General features: G+C 32.3%; 1 protein-coding gene across 1 annotated transcript in view; it reads right to left on the reverse strand.

The window, feature by feature from the left end:
• LOC143050732 (uncharacterized) overlaps nucleotides 1-17,543 on the reverse strand; it is a 61,558-nt gene extending 44,015 nt beyond the window's left edge. The window contains exon 1 of the mRNA XM_076223854.1: nucleotides 17,426-17,543. Coding sequence (XP_076079969.1) covers nucleotides 17,426-17,543 — 118 coding nt within the window. The remainder of the gene's footprint in view (nucleotides 1-17,425) is intronic.
• Nucleotides 17,544-19,564: the final 2,021 nt, after the last annotated feature.

Consider the following 19,564-nt stretch of genomic DNA (forward strand, 5'->3'; position numbering starts at 1 on the left):
TATAATGCTTTTTCAAACAGTTTTGATATGCTATACAGAAAAGAATTCCCCGATATGAATTCGGATTAGACTTTGATTTGTTTCCACCTTTAAATTGAGGTATGATACAACTGTCTTTCCAGCTTATCGGTGTGTAGCATGTTTTCAATACAAGATTAAACAAACTACAAATATGACGCTGAGGTAGCCTTCCGCTGTTTTTCAAATGTTCGTAACAGATTCCATCTAACCCTGGAGATTTGTTACACGGTAAATTGTCACAAAGTGTATATAGTTCGTCGAAAGTAAGTTCCTCGATATTTTCATTTGTGTTTGTACGGGCAGTTTCTAACAAGTCGTTGATAGTATTATCGATAGCTTTTTCGTTCACAGGGTTGATCAAGTTGCTATCGAAGCTGAATACAGATTGGAAATGAGTCACCCAACCGTCACGTATTTCGTATAAGGTTAGTTTCCTAAATCAAATAATCCCTTTTATAGATGTATATAAATTTGTAGCAAATTCCTATATGGGGAAATACTAGTTTTAATCTTTAAAATTGCCTGTTCACTACATTCCTCCCCGCTGAAGATCAGTATTACAGGTAAAATTTATCAAACTAAAAGTTAATAAAAATTACCATATAATTGATATTCATGTCAACACCGAAGTGCTGACTACTGGGCTGGTGATACCCTCAGGGACGAAACGTCCACCAGCAGTGGCATCGACCCAGTGATGTAAATAGTAATCAAAAGTACCAGAATTATAATTTTATACGCCAGACGCGCGTTTTGTCTACATGAGACTCATCAGTGACGATCAGATCAAAATATTTAAAAAGCTAAATAAATACAAAGTTGAAGAGCATTGAGGATCCAAAAATTCCAAAGTTTCCTAAAAAAACGATCTCAAACTTATTTCCATCATTACTATTCATGACAGCGATGTTCAATTTGTTTTAATAATCTTATCTGTGAAATGTGAACCAGTTTCAGCATCAACACACATAATAACGCATGAAAACACTTGTTAAAAGACAAAAGAATTGATATAATTCACAAGTAAGTTTCTTTTTCAGCTTTATATCAAAGCTATATAAATATGTATTAACGTGTAGATCATATCTGCTAGAATAATCTGTCCGTTTTCACAAAAACTGATTGGGGTTAATTACTATTGAAAATCATATACATGATATTTAAGCATTTTTGTTTTATTTTATTATATACATATGTACATTGTATAAATTCTTTTTAACTTGTGTTTTTTATTAAGAATACAGAATTATTAATTACAGATCCAGAATTAAAAAGGGTTATATATGGGGACATAATAAGAAATATTGGAAATGTCGATGCATTTGATACTGTGCATGCTGTTGGCGAGACCCAAGCAGTTCCACCTGTGAACCAGGACACAACTGTTCAGCCTGAGCAGTTGAACCTGAAAACCCTCCAGTTATTTTCATATCACGCTATTTTACTGTTGATTTTTATTTGTTTATAATCAATTTTCTTAAGTCAAGAATTTAAGTATATTGAAGGACTTCTGTCTTATTTTAAAAATATGCTTTAAATTGTAAAAATATTCGAATTAGCGATATAGCCTTTTGTGCAACCAATCAGAACTACCTACATCTCTTCAAGAGTGACAATTCCAGGAAAGAAATGACTAGATTGGTTGAATAAGTGTCAAAGGGGGACATACACAAGCTGGACCTATAACATCAGCCTGGTCACAGCTGACAAAAAGGTAATACAAAACACCACAAGTTACTTCAATATATCGTTCTCTATTAAAAGCAACTGTTTTTATTAGTTTTTTTTTATTATTGTTGAAATACAAGTTATCATATTTTAAGAATACCAATAACATTTGCCTACCTTTGAAATCCTGAGTGATTGTTTTATTTTAGTGAAAGTAATATGTGCAAAACGGTAGAATTATCAAGTTAGAAGAGACATGTATTGCGGAAATCAGGTGCCAAAAAAAAAAGGTACCGTTAATGTTATAGAGATTCCACCTTGTCTTTTCAAACTCTATACTGATTTCCTTCAATTGAACAAAGACAAAGACACTGGTGTGAACGTTTTTTTTCTTTCTCACTTTGAGGCTATTTCGCGTTGGCCTATTTGACTAAATGTATCGCCATTTCTGATTGGCAGTATTATTTGCTACTGTTATTTTTTATTCATTTTAGGAGATGTCCAGTATTAAATAAACCTGTGGAGAAGATTGGACAAAATGAAAGGTGGGAAAAAAATCAGAAAGAGGCGGCAGTTGAAAACAACAAGTATATTATTCATGTTTATTATGTTATAATGTACATAATTTTATAACTCTAAAAAAAAAAACGTTGATAAGATATAATCAGACAAACATTCATGTGAATGACCAAAAAATCCTTGAATTTTGGCCAAATACAGCTAACGTATATATTTCAGAAGTAGCAAAGCCATTAAGTATTTCAAATGTTTACTACAAGGCCTTCAACAATGAGCAACATTTTACTGTGTACTAAAGCTAAAATTGAGTTTTCAAGCAAAAAATCAAAACCATTCACAGATAAATGTTATTGTGGAAATAAAGAAATTTTTTATTATAATTATTACATGTTTCTAGCTATTCCTGTGTTATAAAGTAGATATTAAGAGTATTAGGAAATTCATGTAGAAGCCCATAATTATTTTTATTATTATTTTGTAGGTTACATCATCTGCTTTGGATGATACTGAAAGTGAATTTCAGGTCAGCAAGGAAACAGTATCTCAGTTGTCACAGTCATCAGAAGCCTCTGTGTCAAATTCCCTTAAACTTGAGTCCCTTAACAAGTTTCTTTCTATCTCGGGTATTAGTCCTGTTAAAGAATTTAATGTTTACATAAGAGATTCCAGCACCAAAACCCACCAAACGATATGTCATCACGGCCAAACAATGCATGGAACTGATGCTTTCCACAATATGTCCTGGGGAAGAGGATTTCATAAGAAAAGCAGTTTCCAAAATACAGTGGAGGAAAATGCTACACTCGAAACACTGTTAAAACATGGAATTACAAGATGTACAAAAGGTTAGATTTTAAAATATTTAATAGTAGAATAAACTTATAAATTATTGCAATATTTTTATCTTTTGAACAGAATGAGTATCATCTATTAGAGACTTTCCATTCTGAATTTGATACACTTAAATATATATATATTAGTATCCAGATTTTCAAAAACAAAAATGATTTATCTAAAAAAAATAAAGACACTTTATGTTTGTGGCATAACATCGTGGCCACTAGTAAAAACAAAATTATGTTTAGTATTAAATTTACATTAAAATCCATTTTGTTATATTTTGTGATCAATTTTATGTGGCAATTGCCAATGGCTGTCAACAGGGATAATGAAAATCAGTTGGTCGACCTGTTAGTCAAATGCGTTTTGTTAAATATACTTTTTTTTGTTTTGGTTTGTGCTGTTTTTAGACCCTTCTACAACGAAATTTGTTTTACATGCACACGTATAAAATCCCCAAAGGATGACTGGGGTATAGAAACATGGTCACTTGGTCTTCTCCCGACCGGCAGTAAAACGCTTGGCGAAGTGGGACGTCCGTTTGGCAGTGCGGGATGTATAAGTTTGCAGTCACGTCCGGTCAGAAGGGGGACGTTAAATCCGATGACTTGTATAAAGAGAGTGCCATGCTCTTTGCACGTTAAGAACTCTTGCAACAACTCTTTGAGAGGTCCGTAGGTGGCCTTTTGCAAGGCAAAATTTCTGTCTCTATCCAATATACCCTCACTTTCCAGTGACAGTCCAAATTTCCCCCGACCATCATCCTCTAATATATCAACCTACCTATTGTATTTATTGTGAACTTGTTCTCGTCCTGAATATGCATGAACTATTTGCCACTGGATGTTAAGCAACAAACAATCAATCAATTAATCACACGTATCAAAAGTGCAGCTTTTATCCAACGCAATCATAGGTTTGAACGTAGTTTTCAATTTAGACTCGTGTGTATATATATATATATATATAAGTTTATTGACGAGAAAATACAACCCAAAACTGATTTTTTCACACGCTGCACGGTTTTTGAAAATGCAATATTCAATTGACCGGTCTTTCTCCAGCGTTGATAGTAGATTGAGAAAACATGTGATTGTATACATGTACTAAATAGACAACACCAATTTGCACACACCTGCTATTAGTTTCGCGTATGTGTAGAACGTAATCGAGCTCATTTATGAATTGACATTAACTTACCAATACAAAACGCCCTGTTTTTGGAACCCGCCTCTTGTTCCGTCGGCGTTGGTAGAGTATTACCATCTGCAATTAAAGAGATATCTATGTTATTATTGAAATATTGATAAATAATACAAATCTACAATTAAAGCCGTGACGTGATCGTCAACATATATTACAGTGATAACAAATTTTTGGCAGAGGAAGGGTTATAAAATATCATTGACTTGCCGAGATCAGTATCCCTGTCTGCAGCATTAGGAGTATTGTCTGCAATTAGAGATATATTTGTGTTATTATTGAAATACTGATGATTTGTACAAATACAAAGTGCAAGCGGTGACCTGTTGTCAATTGCGACGACAGACTACTGTCAACAATCGAGACTTGTATTGAAATGTGTTGGTCTATAGTTGAAAGAAGGATGCTGTAACATGTGATCGCATACATATAATACATTGATAACACCTTCTGTAGAGGATTGCCTTCAGAGGTCCAACGCCCAATTGGGAAGCTCTTTTATAAAGGACCCTTCCCAATTACTTGATCCCCGACTGTAGATTTATGAACATCAAAATGGTGCGCCGTTTTTCTTACAGACATTTCCCCCCATTTTACATTTTCTAAAGGTAAATATCGTAGTACTAGAGAGTTAGTGATCAATATTTTCTCATCTCTTGAATGTTTTCTCATGATTATCGTCCAATTGAAACGTAAATCCTTTTTTCAGTAAATTCCTCTATACTGCTGTGTTTGGTACGTATAAATTAGCTTTATACGTCAAGCCTAAACAAATATGTATTTCCTGTAATCCGACCGATCCTAGATTGTGCCCCCAGCCCTAATGTTTAATGCATCGGCAAAAAAAAAATCCGGAATTTCCGCGTTTTCCGTCACCTTAACATTTTAATGTATTTAAAACCGGCGTGGAGGCCAACGCCGATGCGAGTTCAGTATTTGCAATCAAAATTGCGAAATGTTCGCACTAAAAACCTACTGAAATGTTTGGAGCATCGATGGACTTTGATGAAAGTTTTAGAGGAATAACACGGAGAGTCTATAACAATTGAGTGCATTTTGAAACGTGCCAGTGAGAAAGTTTAACAAGTAACACACAATAAGAGAGTAGGCCACATTAAATACATTACAATGCATTTAGATTTCCAATGCACTTAAAGTGATATCGACCAGGCCATCAATTTATTGAACCAGGCAGCTATCGTCGCTACAATTGATTGATTGTTGGTTGCTCAATATAATGTCCAGTGCCAAATATTTCATGCATATTCATGACGAGAACATATTCATGACGAGAACAAGTTCACAATAAATACAATAGCAATGTCTCGTCATAATAGAGGCTATTTGGGATAATGGTCTTTGAAATTTGGACACCCACTGGAAAATAAGTGTAAATTGGATAACTTTTGTAGGGTCAATTTATATAATTTACTATTAAAGTATAAATTATTCTAAATAATAGGGATGTTCTGGTAACTAACAGAAAACCTTTGCCGTTTTTGGCACAATTTTTTTTTATCTTTTGGTTCTCGATGCTGTTCAACTTTGTACTTATTTCGGCTTTCAAACTTTTGTATCTGGCCGTCACTAGTAGGTCTTGTGTGGACAAAATACACTTCTTGCGTATTAAGATTTTAAACGTGTTGCCTTTTGTTCGTGTGATTCTTTGTCAATTGTGTTCTCCAATTAATTTATATTGTAGTTATGTGGTGTTGTTTTAAGCTCTCACTCATCATTTCTTTTTGTTATTACTACGCCTCCTCAGTACGAATCATTTTTTTTATTGTCAAATAGACAATTGACGGTGACAACTCTTCATTTACAGTACAGTTATTTTAATAATTCATATAAATGCATATATCAACGCTTTGATAGGTATGCACATGCTATATACTCAGTAAATACATTAGCAAGAATGTAAATGTTTTTCATTTCAGAGTTATGCAGTAAACAAAGATATGACGTCACATATTGTTACATTTGTTAAAGGCTGGAATACAGCATACAATGACATCACCGTATTGAATTGTAAGTGGATATGAATTTCAAAAGATTACAGTAACTCTTTACCTTTTCTTTTTACTTCATTAAATTGTTAATGAGAAAATATTATTTACAGTCTGATCATTCTGTCTCTCTTTATATACAAATAAAATATTACAATGGGGTTAATGGGCTAAGCGCGAGAAGGTAGACGTAGACACTCTTTCCGAATGGATTAAGGCAGTGAGGTCGCTGATACAAATCAGAATTAAGAAACTGAATGGGTCCATCAATGCCCGAGTGTTCTCATAAAAAACTATATAAAATCTTCAAAAATGCATCTGATATAATTCTGACACAGGTCATGACACCAGAAGTAAAGATCAGGATAACGATTAATCAACATTAGCAAACAGCCTACAAAAGTGGTGAACAAAGTATTCAAAATTCCTCGCAGTCAAATGAACAAAATAATTGAATTATGTTCAAGAAGTAAAAGTTATCACATATTCACCTAAACAAATACTGTAACAGTCTAGCAAATAATAAAAGCCATCGTATCAATTCTGACACAAATATTTCAAATCCTAATGATGATTTACCAACTCAAGAACATAGATTTCGGCACCCTAACAGAAAGCATAAACAGAGCAGAAAACCCCCATCCGCCAGTAAAATACCAGTATAAATGCATTCAAAGCTCATCTTTTGATGAACCAGTGACGAAAAGGCCACAATACCAACTATACTCAGGACACAATGTAGATTATGAGGCAGTAACCGAAGTAGTAGATATACAACCATGGAATATAAATGTAACAGAATTTTCAAAATAGAATTATAAAGCAGACGGCCAGAGAATGCACTGTTCATAAGATGGGAAGCCTTGGGAAAGATATAGCAATTCTTACACTATCAATTTCTCAAAGAAAAGAGATGCTGTAGTCGTCCCGGCGTGGGATTAAGAAATCAAAACAGGTACCGTGTCCAATATGGGCGTTGTCTAGTTGCAGTCTATGTTTTTTAATTGGATGTAACATTTAAAACTGTTGTCAAAAATGGTGGATTGTTTTTGACTACTGAATAAGCTGTAATAAAGATATTGCCATACCTATCAACCTAAGAATAATTGACCTTATTTAATCCTTGTCCATTTCCCGAGAAACCTGTGTTATTAATTCGTTTCTTTTATTACTGACATGCTTGGTTTTTTTCTAAAAGTTGATTGACAGTTTATTTGTCCTTTCTTTCTTTTACTACTTTTAAAATCTGTGTATTACAGTATTATAGTTTGGAAAACTAATATTTAACTGTAGATGTAGAGGTATCTATTTCTACTGGAACAGACACAACTTAAAAAGGGACGAAAGATACCAAATTGACACTCAAACTCATAAATCGAAAACAAACTGATAAAGCAATGGCTAAAAACGATGATTTCGCTAATGAGGGAGACCCTATCTTAGACGATTAACTGTTCATCCACCCGAGTAGCAGAAGCCAAGCTGGATGAAAGATTACGATTGAAAGTTTATACTTTAACGGTTGAATATTGTAAATAATAGTTAGAGACTAGAAGTTAGGTTTAGTTAAATAAGTATTTGAACTTTAAATGACAGTGCCTTAAAAAAAATCATTTTGATTCGTGAACATATAAATGGACAGTTAAATGTAGAAGTTAAAGAATTTTGTAATTTTGTTCAGTAATTATCTTGAGTTTAGATTTTCTGATAATTATATTAGCTTCAAGTTGAAAAAAGAAACGATGTAACATGTATAGTATGTCAGTACTTTGATAATGCACGTGTAATAACTCATGCGCACTGGCACCTCCGCCCAACTGTGTCACACATGTTATTTCTTGTTAACACTGTACACTTACCATGATCTATATTAAACGTAGTTCACTATAACTTGGTTCTCTCTTACTATGGGACATAAACAGTTTATTGACAAATAATTTACAGGAAGCTTAATTTAAAAGTATTCATTACGTTTAATATTGTTTTCTTTTTGTTAATATTTATTTGTTATAAAGAATGGCTGACGAATTTGAGATGGATATAGAGGAAAATGACAAAGATATAATGAAGATTGCCGGAAAATTCAAACCTATATGGGACCCTTTGGCCGTCAAAGAATGCATTGTACCTTATTATAATGTTCAAATTAGTAACTTCGCTAAAATTGTGAAACATTGGTGTAAAATACATGTGGATAAGATAGTGGTATGTGCGTGCAAAGCATGTACAATTTAGACCTTCTCTATTTCCCAGATGCACAGTTTGTCTGTACTGTTCATCATGTAACGGTCACGACAAATATATATTTTACGTCACGCAGGTAAAAAAATAGATTTGTCGTTTAAAGTACTAACAAACAAATATTTTATCAAAGTGTCCATCAGGCAGCCGAAAGAATTAAAAACTCATAACGTGCTTTTATTTTGCTCTGTGAATAAATATCAATCCAATACAATTTGTTTGAACATGCACCTTCAAGTAATTTTATTCCCCATGAAATCTGGAAAAGAAGTCGTACTCAATAGTTCATTCTTAGCAAATTAAATGCGTAACTTAGCGGACAAATTCATGACTGTAATGTTAAACGCTAAGTCGATAGTTGCTTTAATCAAGGATTTGTATAGTTAGAAGGATTGGAATCTCGTGAGCTTTTGCATAGACTGTAGTATAACATCTTATGCGACGCGAGATTTTGTGAGATTACCCGAGATGCATCTGGAAAATGATAAACTAGCTCTGATTAATGGCTGACATTTGCATCACCTAAACAAACTGACACCCGATATGTAAGTATTTCAATCCATATTTATCAAATTTTATGCTTAAAACAAGAAGTTTATAATGGTTCTGGTAAAATAAATAACTTTTACGATCGCAGTCAGAGTACACGGCTCCATAGAATGAATTTGCATAATGACCGAAGTGACCTCACCCTATCCCGCCTATTGGGCGGTCCTAACATCATTTTCTATTTTTATACTCCTTCCTCAAAATACGGAGATGAGTGAAAAAATTTACATTTTCTGAAAGGTATATGATTTGTTCGTGTATTGAGTAAATTTCGTAGTGATTGATGCATTAGTTTTCCTAATTTTTCCGTTTCTTTGAGCTGATTACAACAAAAATGGCGTTCTGGAGCGAAAATGGGGGTGGCTTAGGAAAAATGAATAAAGTTCTTCAATTGGCCTAGATTGATGTTCAAACTAGTTTATAAACGTAAAACATTAGTGATAAAGTGTATAGAAGAAAGCTCAAATCGCAAAATAAGGTAATTGTGATACTTTTCTGTCTTGAAAAATCAATGTGGTTCTCAGATGAATCGCAATTTACCAGGCCTAAATTGGGAGGGGATCCAGTTGTCATAATCAGCTGATACTTTCTGCTTCAACCGAAATGAAACCGTTAAACCATGTCTTTTGAAGTAGTTGAACGTTAATTTTAACAAGCCATGTTCCATGGAAAACACCTGCATGGATGGTAAGCTTTTCAAATGTTCATCCCAATGCCGGCAACTGACCTCCCTATAGTAAATCAAGTTGACGTTGTGTACAAATGAATTAGTCCAAATAAAAAAAATAAAATAGCCTTGCCAGACGTCATAATTATTTGGACTACAAATGAATGTACTTTTTTACTGACGTTAATACACCAACAGAGCTCATCTGCTTAAATAATGCATAGGTAGTGCTGTTTTTGTCTTCATTATAAATCATTACCACCCAGCTTTATTATGCATGGTACATGTAATATTGTTATGGACTCCCTTCATCTCTATCTGTGTATACCACATACATGTACATATCACATGCATTACAGGTTAAACATTTTGTACAAGACTACGTTATTTTTTTCCTTCAACAGCGTCAAATTATTCATTAAAAAGACCTTGCAAGATGTTTTCGTGCGACTGTGTGGAATAAAAAATAGCCTTGCAAGGTGTCTTCCTGCGTAGCCGTCAAGCAAAAAAAATGTACCCTTTTAAATTTAGACTGGTTATTTATTATATTTTGTAGTGTACTGTATCTTAATTTTATGATCCATTGCATGCCCCGTAAGATAAATCGTTGGCTATTATTCAGTTATTTAATATAGATATATTTAGAAAGACCCAAATAGTTCCATTTTTTTCTTAAATCACTCTATATTAAATTTTCCCATATTATTGTATTGTTTAGTTTCAATATTGTGAAGATATTAAAATATCAATTTGACGTTTGAACACCAACATGCATGTTATGACAATGTGCTACATGATAAATGATTCATGTAGGTCCTGCAAAATTAACTATTATGATATGTAAATGTGTATATACATAGGTTTGTAGTTGAGCAAGCACCATTAATTTAAAGTATGATTTTTGGAAAGATTAGAACTTGTTCTAAATCTTTACTTAGGCACCAGCCTCCCTAACAACAGGACAGGTTAGCTACTGTTACTAAATGTATTCACACTGAAATATAGTTCCCTATGGTTCTGATGTATGTGCACATAATACACATATAAACTGAAAAAACTGGGTATGTTATTGTAGCAGTCCATTCAAGAATGTATATCATTAAGGTGTGTTGATGTGCAGGCTTTTAAAAAACATTTTGATTAGGTAACTGGGTATTGATTCAACTAGTATGATTGACAACTGTCATTATCACTAAACAATCAGAGACAAGGTGACCCTTTAATTACAATGCCCCACCTCCTAAACTGCCAATCAAATTGACCACATTACCTATCAACCTCAGTCTTACATAATTATACAGACCACTCAGTATAATTCTTAATACACAAGTATTTGACCTCATAATTGAATACACAAATGTGTATATTAGATGTTTGATATTTATAAGGATGATAGATTTATTTATTGCCAATTACTTTTGATCTACATTTATTTTACATAAAAAGTAAAATCACAAAAATACTGAACTTAGAGGAAGATCAATTGGGAAAGTCCATAATCACATGGCAAAATCAAATAACAAAACGCATCAAAAACGAATGGACAAGAACTGTCATATTCCTGACTTGGTACAGGCATAAAGTGATTCTGTAAATTATATCTGAAAGATAAATGATTAATGGATTAACAAGATCTTAAAAAAATGAAATATGAATATAAAAATGAATAAATAAAAGGTATACAAGTAAGGCCTATAATTTACATGATAAATTTCCAATAATCATCTGTAATTAATCAACAATTAAATTAGTACACTTTTTTTTATTAGGAATTGGCTTGAAACAGTTCAAAAACTTTTAATTATAACAAACCATTGTTTATTAGTTTATTTCACATCAATCATGATGTCTATTTTTGTCATTTGAATTTTTATCAGAAGTGAATATATATTTTTGCAATCAAGAAAGAATCCACATTTTAATAAGATAAGTTTTTTAATTGGTTTACGTTGAAAAAGTACATTTTCAATGCCCTGTGTTGAAAAAATACTTTAAAAAATTGATCAAAAGTCACTCTAAAACTTTTAATCTTTAATGCCCTATAACCTCTGTTTCAACTTACAAAATGCCCCATGACATTTTTCATTTTTTTTTGTTGACACTTTAAAGTTTTAAGCTGTTGGTCCAGATTTATGTATTACAAGGATAGTTGGTAACATTTACTAGAAGAATTTTTGCATTTTTTTGTGTTTTTGAAACATGTTCAGAACCGGCAACATAATTTCGATAAGATATAAACTGCAGTTTAAATAAAATTGTGCAAATTAAGAGACCCATATTATTTAATTTGAGCTCATTTTATCCTCATACTGGAAAAGCAAGTTTCCTTCTAAAGACCTGCTGTAAATGCAATTTTCAGCAATAGTGCTTTATAAATGTTCATTTTTCCCCACCATACCTTAATATGAAATAATTCAAACTACTCTTCTAATCTTTCCATGAGTGATTTCCATCACTTTGATTTTTTTGGTTGCGACATCAAAATAAATGATCCTACAATATTGAAAATATAAAATTTTTTTAGAAACATTGCTACATGTAGATAATTCCTGAATTTGCACAAGCTGGCATATATGTAGCATAAACCCATAGATTACAAAACTGACATAAATCTTGCAAATACAATTGTTCGAGCAGAGATATTGAGGTAATATTACTATTGATAAGACAGATTTGATATTGGAATAATTTAAGCCATATGCTATTGTATTGTTTGTGCCACATGTAACTATTTTTCACATTTTTTTCCAGTATTTTCCAAAATGCCCAAACTGGTGAATGTTAAGATGAAAAGGCCAGACACAAGACAAGTCCCCAAAAAGTCTTAAACAGTTGACCATTCATGCACTAATCATGTGGACAGACATATGGCATGCCTTCAAATAGAAATACTTGAGTATTGGTACAACTTAATGTGACTATTGACTAGAAGGTTCCTCCAAATATCACCTATGGAAAGATATACGAACAGTATTTTATTGGATCATTAACATTCAATCTCTTTTAGCAAAACATGGAGAGCTACACTCTGTGTGTAGGGGAATTGATAGTGACTTAATAGATAATCACGTGCACATGATACCAGCTGAACTAGATTATATCTATATTTTACATAAAAATAAATCATAGAATAATTTAAATTCCTTTACATGCCAGAATCATATAATATTTGCCTAATCTGGTTGGTGTTGAGGGTATATTGACTATTCTCTCTCTTGTCACAGACCATATTTATCCAGTTTTTCATATAAATCTGTGTGATTAATGTCTATGAGGATATGTAGTAAGATAAGCAAGGACACAAAGGATATAATTGAAATGAGGCAGCTATCCATCTAATATCAAAATGAAATGAAGATTTTAAAAACTATATTTGTCTGCATATATAATAGATGAATGAAACCATCAGTCCATACATAATACATGTAAAAAAAAAGTTTGTATACCAAATTTAAAATTAAGACAAAAGTTTAGAGGTGTGGTATGATTGTCAATCGAATGAGACAGCTCAGTTCACCAAAGTTCAAATGATGTTGATGTCCCAGTAAGCAATTATTCAATTGATCTTTATTTCTTATCTCGATAGACAGAAGTTATTGTTTTACATGAATATTTGTAATTGTGCCTATAAAGTCAATACAGGCCAAAATTGTACAAAAAGTATCTACTGTTGGACATTAAACATTTTTGTCATGTTTACAAAGACATTTATTGATAAATATCTAGTCGCCACATTTAAGAACTAGCAAGCATTAAAGTTACTAACAGAAAAGTAAGACTTTTATTTTAATTCTTGATGTAATCTGCTGTTACTTACCTCCTATGTACAGTCAGAAAAAGATGAAAGAACTCTTCTTTGATATATGACAAGTCGCCCTTTTCAAGTTAACTTCTGTATTTTACTACATGATAAAGGCATAACCAGGAATAATTTCATGATTGACTACTTGAGTGGCCGTTATGACAGAGACTGACACTATAAGGTTGTCCTATTTAATTCATGCACAAATGAGTTAAGTACTCTGACAAGAAAGAAAAGTTCATTTAAAGGTGTAATGTTATTTATTTAATAGTAGAATTAAAAACATTGCCTGCAGTACACACTGGCTAACATGTCTTTAATGCCTTTATCATGGTTAGGCAGCAACCATTTGATTTTCTGTGGTGGGGCTATGGTTTTTTTTTCTTTTTTTTTTATCAATCTATTTTTTTCGCGACAAGTCGAAAACATTTTTTTTATTTCAATTTTAGCGTTACATATTGTGGCAGCTGAGGGGATGAAACAAACAATTTTTTTTCTCAGAATCAAAAACAAATTATTTTTCTCTCCACCAACTGGAAACTTCAATTTTTTTTCCAAAAAAAAACATAGCCCCCCCCCCAGAAAATCAAATGGTTGCTGCCTTATGATGATTGAAACCGGCTAGCTATATAAATAGTAACATGCAGATCGAGGCAGTTTGATAGGGTTTAGCACTGGGCCCTCTTTTTAACATTACATGTCCCAACCTTATGAAAATGATCAGCAACTGATATGTATATAAAACCCAAATCATACAATAAATCGTCCTGAAATGTGTGGTCAATTCTTTTTTGCCACAAATATGGTTTTGCACCTATTTCCCACAGATTGATAGTTTCCTAAGTTGAATATAGCTACCATGACATCATTTACAAGAATGAGATTTTGTTTTCTCAATATTCCCTTAACAACACAATGTAATTAAAATGTTTTGCTGATTTTTCAGAGTTATATCCCTGTTTTATAAGGTACCACCTAAAATCATATCCAGGTTAAATTATATACAGAATTGTAATATGAGGAAAGCTCTACCTTAAATGACAGCTTTATACTAGGACAATGTCCTATATATTGATTGGTTGTTGGTTGTTTAACGTTCAGTATTTTTTTAGGTGATAATAAGGCCGTATTAGCCAATTTGTTATAATAAACCTTAATACTAGTGTTAAATTTTGACTAAATAATTTTAAATGACAGCGCTGAAGGGCTTCGGTAAAAAAAATCTGACTCGAATAAAAAAAACATTTGTATTTCTGATCATCTTCTGTTTGTGAGTTCTACATTAATATCATGTACTATTAAATTTGAAGCTGCAAACATAGGTTGTTAACCGATTCCAGAGATCCAAGATGGAGATCTAAGCTTATGGTAATTATTACATTGTACATATATTAATGTATGATACAATGTATGTATATTATTTTATAATCCTGATGATAAAGATAAAAACATTTCTGCTGGTCAGATTTTTGATGTATTGTCTATATTTCTTTCATTTATATTTAATTTTTCTCTCAAATACATGTTGTATATACTAAAAATTATGTATAACAATATAAAATGTGATTTGCATCAATGATGCACAGAATAATTAAATCATTTCTGTGATAAATTATGATTTATAGTTTGATGAGCTGAAAGTAAACACGGCCATAAATCATTCTCAGGATGGTTATTCAGTTGTCAAACTGCTTCTTTGTAATCAGTTTGCAATTGTAGTTAATTATTTTGAATGAGTTAATTTACATCATGTACTGCTGCTGGACAGATAGATGCTGGATCATCATAGTACTACGGTATGGGAAAATAAAAATCTGTTGTTACACATCTGCTGGTCAGTTGGAGTCTTCAATAGAATCAAGGTATATTATGTATATATATAGTACTTTCCAATACTATCTCAAGAAAGTTCTCAAACATGTGTTTTGATGATTCTTTAAATTTATATGCAGTCTCCAATTATAAATTTCAAGTATGATACACTTGATGTGTCACCTTCAGAAATTTTAGCAGACACTCAGCATTGTTATGCAAATTCAGTGGTTGTTCTGTGAAACCATGTTGTAACATATATTGTTTCAAATAATATATCAATAAATCGAATACAGAACTCGTGATCATCTAAATACAAAGACATCACCAAAAATATTCATTTTAATCAAATTTCATCACCAATTAATTACAATATTTATGGGAATAACACTGTTGCTTAGCCATTAACGTACATAATATACTTATAAATATATATATGTGATACTTTAATGTTCATTGATGTCAATTGTTCTGCAGTGCATTTGATTAAATTTCTTCACCAAGAGTTATTAAACTGGAAAATAAATTACAGGAAAAAATAAAGCGGCTACAGGAGAAATTGCAAATTGAAAGATTTGGCATTTTCAGATTTCCCAAAGAGGACTCACTGATTTTGTTTTATACTCGATTTGTATCCATATCAATGTTCACTTCATTTTTTAATTTCATTTAACCTGCTGTTAATTCCATGACAAGCTACTATCATAAATCATACCAGCATTTGTGGGTATTTTTTACAATTTCAGTTCACCACAAAGAGACAAAATACAAGAACTAGAGGCATTTGTTAAAAGCAGAGATCAGAAATACAGATTGCAGGAAAAAATTGAAATAGAAAGATTTGGGATCAACAGATTTTCAACTGATAATTCCATGATTTTTTTCAACACAGGCTTTGTGTCTGTCAACGTTTTCTGTATTTTTCAATTTTATAAAACCAGTCGCAAACTCAATGACCAGCTATTACTACAAATCAAGCGATAATGCCAAACAAAATATATTAGCAGGTAAAGGAGAAACATGCTATTAATAGATGGGCTATTCACGTTTTTGTGTAGACTCAAATGTGGTTAAATGGAACAGGATTTAGTTGTAAGGTTTGATTGCCATGTTTCAACTGTTAGTCGCAAGATGATAACTTGGGCAAACTTTTTACATTTTGTTTTAGGAAGCTTCAACATATGGCCTAGTAAACAACACATAGATGATAAAATGCCTGATAGATTACGAACTTAATAACCCGCCCAGCCAAACGGACGCCCAACTTTGGTAAGTGTTTTACTGCTGGTCGGAAGAAGACCAAGTGACCATACTTCTATTCCCTAGTCAAAACAGTCGAAACATAATATTATCGTTAATATGCCAGCAGTGTTCAAACAGTCCACTCTAAGTGTCTCAGTAGAATAGATAGTTATGAGGTGTATAAACAAAATCCAATTATTTAACTGCACAAACATGGTAGGACGTCCATATGTTCAGAGCAATAGATAAAATATTCATTTTACAATAAAATTTGTTGAAATCGATTTCATTATAACGTATCCGTCTTGTTTTCATAAACCCTAAGGGTGACTGGGGTATACTGCTTGACTTACAATTTCTAACAGTGCACCACTAAAGCATTTGGTATTGTTTCTGTTTTACGCCATGATACTTCTGTGCTAGGTGTACCGTTAGACAAGTTGAAAATGGAAAATGGATCTGTTTCAACAAGTATCAGTAGTGTTGTAGGAAGTGGTGCTGACGTTCCTGCATCTGGCTTATTGACACTGTGGTCAGTTGAAACAATCGACTCTGATGATGATCGTTGCATGAATAATGTTGTAGTTGGTATCACAGTTTTATAGGCGAAGTTTATATGGCTTGTGTGTCGAAGACAATATGTCATCTGGTCCAAAATTTTGTTGATCTGGCTCATTGATATCTATAAGGTCCGGTATACTGTTAGTCAGATTAAGAACGACACTGATATTCCAATCATTATGTCTTCTTAACATTTGGAGAATGAGATACAGAAAACACTTAACTTTTTTTCAATTGTAGATGTGGACTCTAGTATGTCTGGTGTCTTGGTAGACATTTCTTTTGTTCCTTTACTTAGCTGACTACAAATAATAGACGGTTGTGTCTGGGTTGTTCCACACGTTTTATTAAGTTTATTGGCGTCAGATGGTATTTCTGCTGATGTGGTGTTTAGTGTTGGCTGTTCTTTCATTGCCTGTGAATAGTAGGATAGGAGGAATTCCTGAGTGTTGTTGAAGAGTAAAAGCAGAGGTTTGATTGGTACTTTTTACTTGGTTTGGAATTATATATGTTTGGGGAAAGAGTTTTTCCTTGTATTAAGTCAAAACTATTTATAAAGTATTAAGAATTAAATGCATAAAATCTGAACTGTACTTTTATGAATATCACCATTTAAGTTCATGTGACACTACACTAAAATGTTTTCTCTTACATATATATTTAATGACACTTAAACACATTATAAATGGTTTATTTAGATAGGACAAATATATTCAAGTTTAACTTTTTATATATTTTGAAGGGATACTGTTTATAAAGTAAAACCTGTCTTACTTGTACAAGGGTATGGTGAAATGTTCCTCTTTTGAAGTAAACCTTGTTGTCTGATTGCTTTTGTGTTAGGAAGTCCAAACCTTCTGTCTGGGATGATGCATCTGACTTTAGGGTATTGGCTTGACGAACACAAGGTGTACCTCTCTGTGAGTTCTTTAACATGGCACTCCATTGGGGTATTTGGTCTGGTGTAAGTTGGTTGGTTACTATTTGGCATCACATACTGGTTAGGGGTCCACATACCCTGCTGATTCCAAAACATTTTTTTTACAGATAATAATTATTCACAGATACTTATTGACGCCATAACGATAAGTGAAGGGCAGTTTTGTTATTTTTCTCAACAAAATCGTTTCTGATGTCCGATTTTATGTGAAGAGAGAAACATATCGGACCAAAAGTAAAAAAATACTTACATTTCGATAACCTCTTCCCTCCTTCTTTTGGCACGAATATTTGTGTTGTTAATAAATATCCCACAAGGAAACACTGCCATTAACATTGTGTGTGGGATGTTTAAGTACTCATCCTGTACTTCTGTTATATTGCTGCAATTCAAAAACAAGACCTATATTAATATATATGAAATGGTATGTGCTAAACATTGCCTTTTATATTTCCTTTTTCAAACTATTACATTTATTTTACTCCCATCGAGCTATATCACGTCTATCTTAAACTTGATTTAAAAAAAACATTATAGTTTCATAAACTTTACGTAGGAGTTTTATTGTCATTGCGGACGGCTCTTTCTTGATACTTGGAAATGCCATTTGTGTATTAAGATAAAGTAAATATTTAACATTTTGCCTATATTATTGGTAGTCTTCATCTTCAAAGAATGCCCAACTTTTTAATGTTTCTCTTACAAATATTGGTTACCTTGAAGAAAACATTTAGGACAAATACTTTTGACATGTGTTGTACAAATGTAAATGATATTTTAGAAGTTCAAAACCTTCCATCAATAGATATACACAAAATATTGTATGCAAAATTTTAAACAGTAGGTCTTTGGTTTTTCTTACTATATTTTAAATTATTTTTTTCATTTTACGGATATATTTTTTCTAGTGTTTCCGAAAAATTGTTTAAAAAAAACTTCCGCTTAACTCGAAAACTTCCTCCGCATTCATTAAATTACACACTAATATTTTACGACGATGCGAAAGAAATGGTAACTACCTTGAAAATTAGCACAAAATGAAATGTACCAGGGGAATTTCAGTTTGGAAACTTGAAATATTCCTGTAAAAACAAATAATTAATTTATCAAATTGTAAGCACAATTGTTTTGTACTAGATGCAAGCTTCAAACTCAAATTATCAAAAATTTTTAGCTACAATTGAAATTAAAACCAATCAAACGCTCAAGCATCTCAAAAATTCTTCAAAGGGTCTACACAAATGTGCAAGTTGGTTACTATGTTATTCGAATTATAACAAGTTTGGTTAACATATAATTTAAAATGTTATTTTCTGTGGATAATACTCTAAAATAGTCGGTTTATATTGCGACTTAAGTAAAGATATATCGACTTTTAATACATACACTTGTAATGCCAACTTTCTCCATGGATGCCGCTTGGTTCATTGTATAAACTGGGTGGTTGAAAAATTGTCCTTTCAAACCACCACTCATTTTCATTATCTGAAATA

The sequence above is a fragment of the Mytilus galloprovincialis genome, chromosome 11 (genome assembly GCF_965363235.1).
Source record: "Mytilus galloprovincialis chromosome 11, xbMytGall1.hap1.1, whole genome shotgun sequence".
NCBI classification, from domain to species: Eukaryota; Metazoa; Mollusca; class Bivalvia; order Mytilida; family Mytilidae; genus Mytilus; species Mytilus galloprovincialis.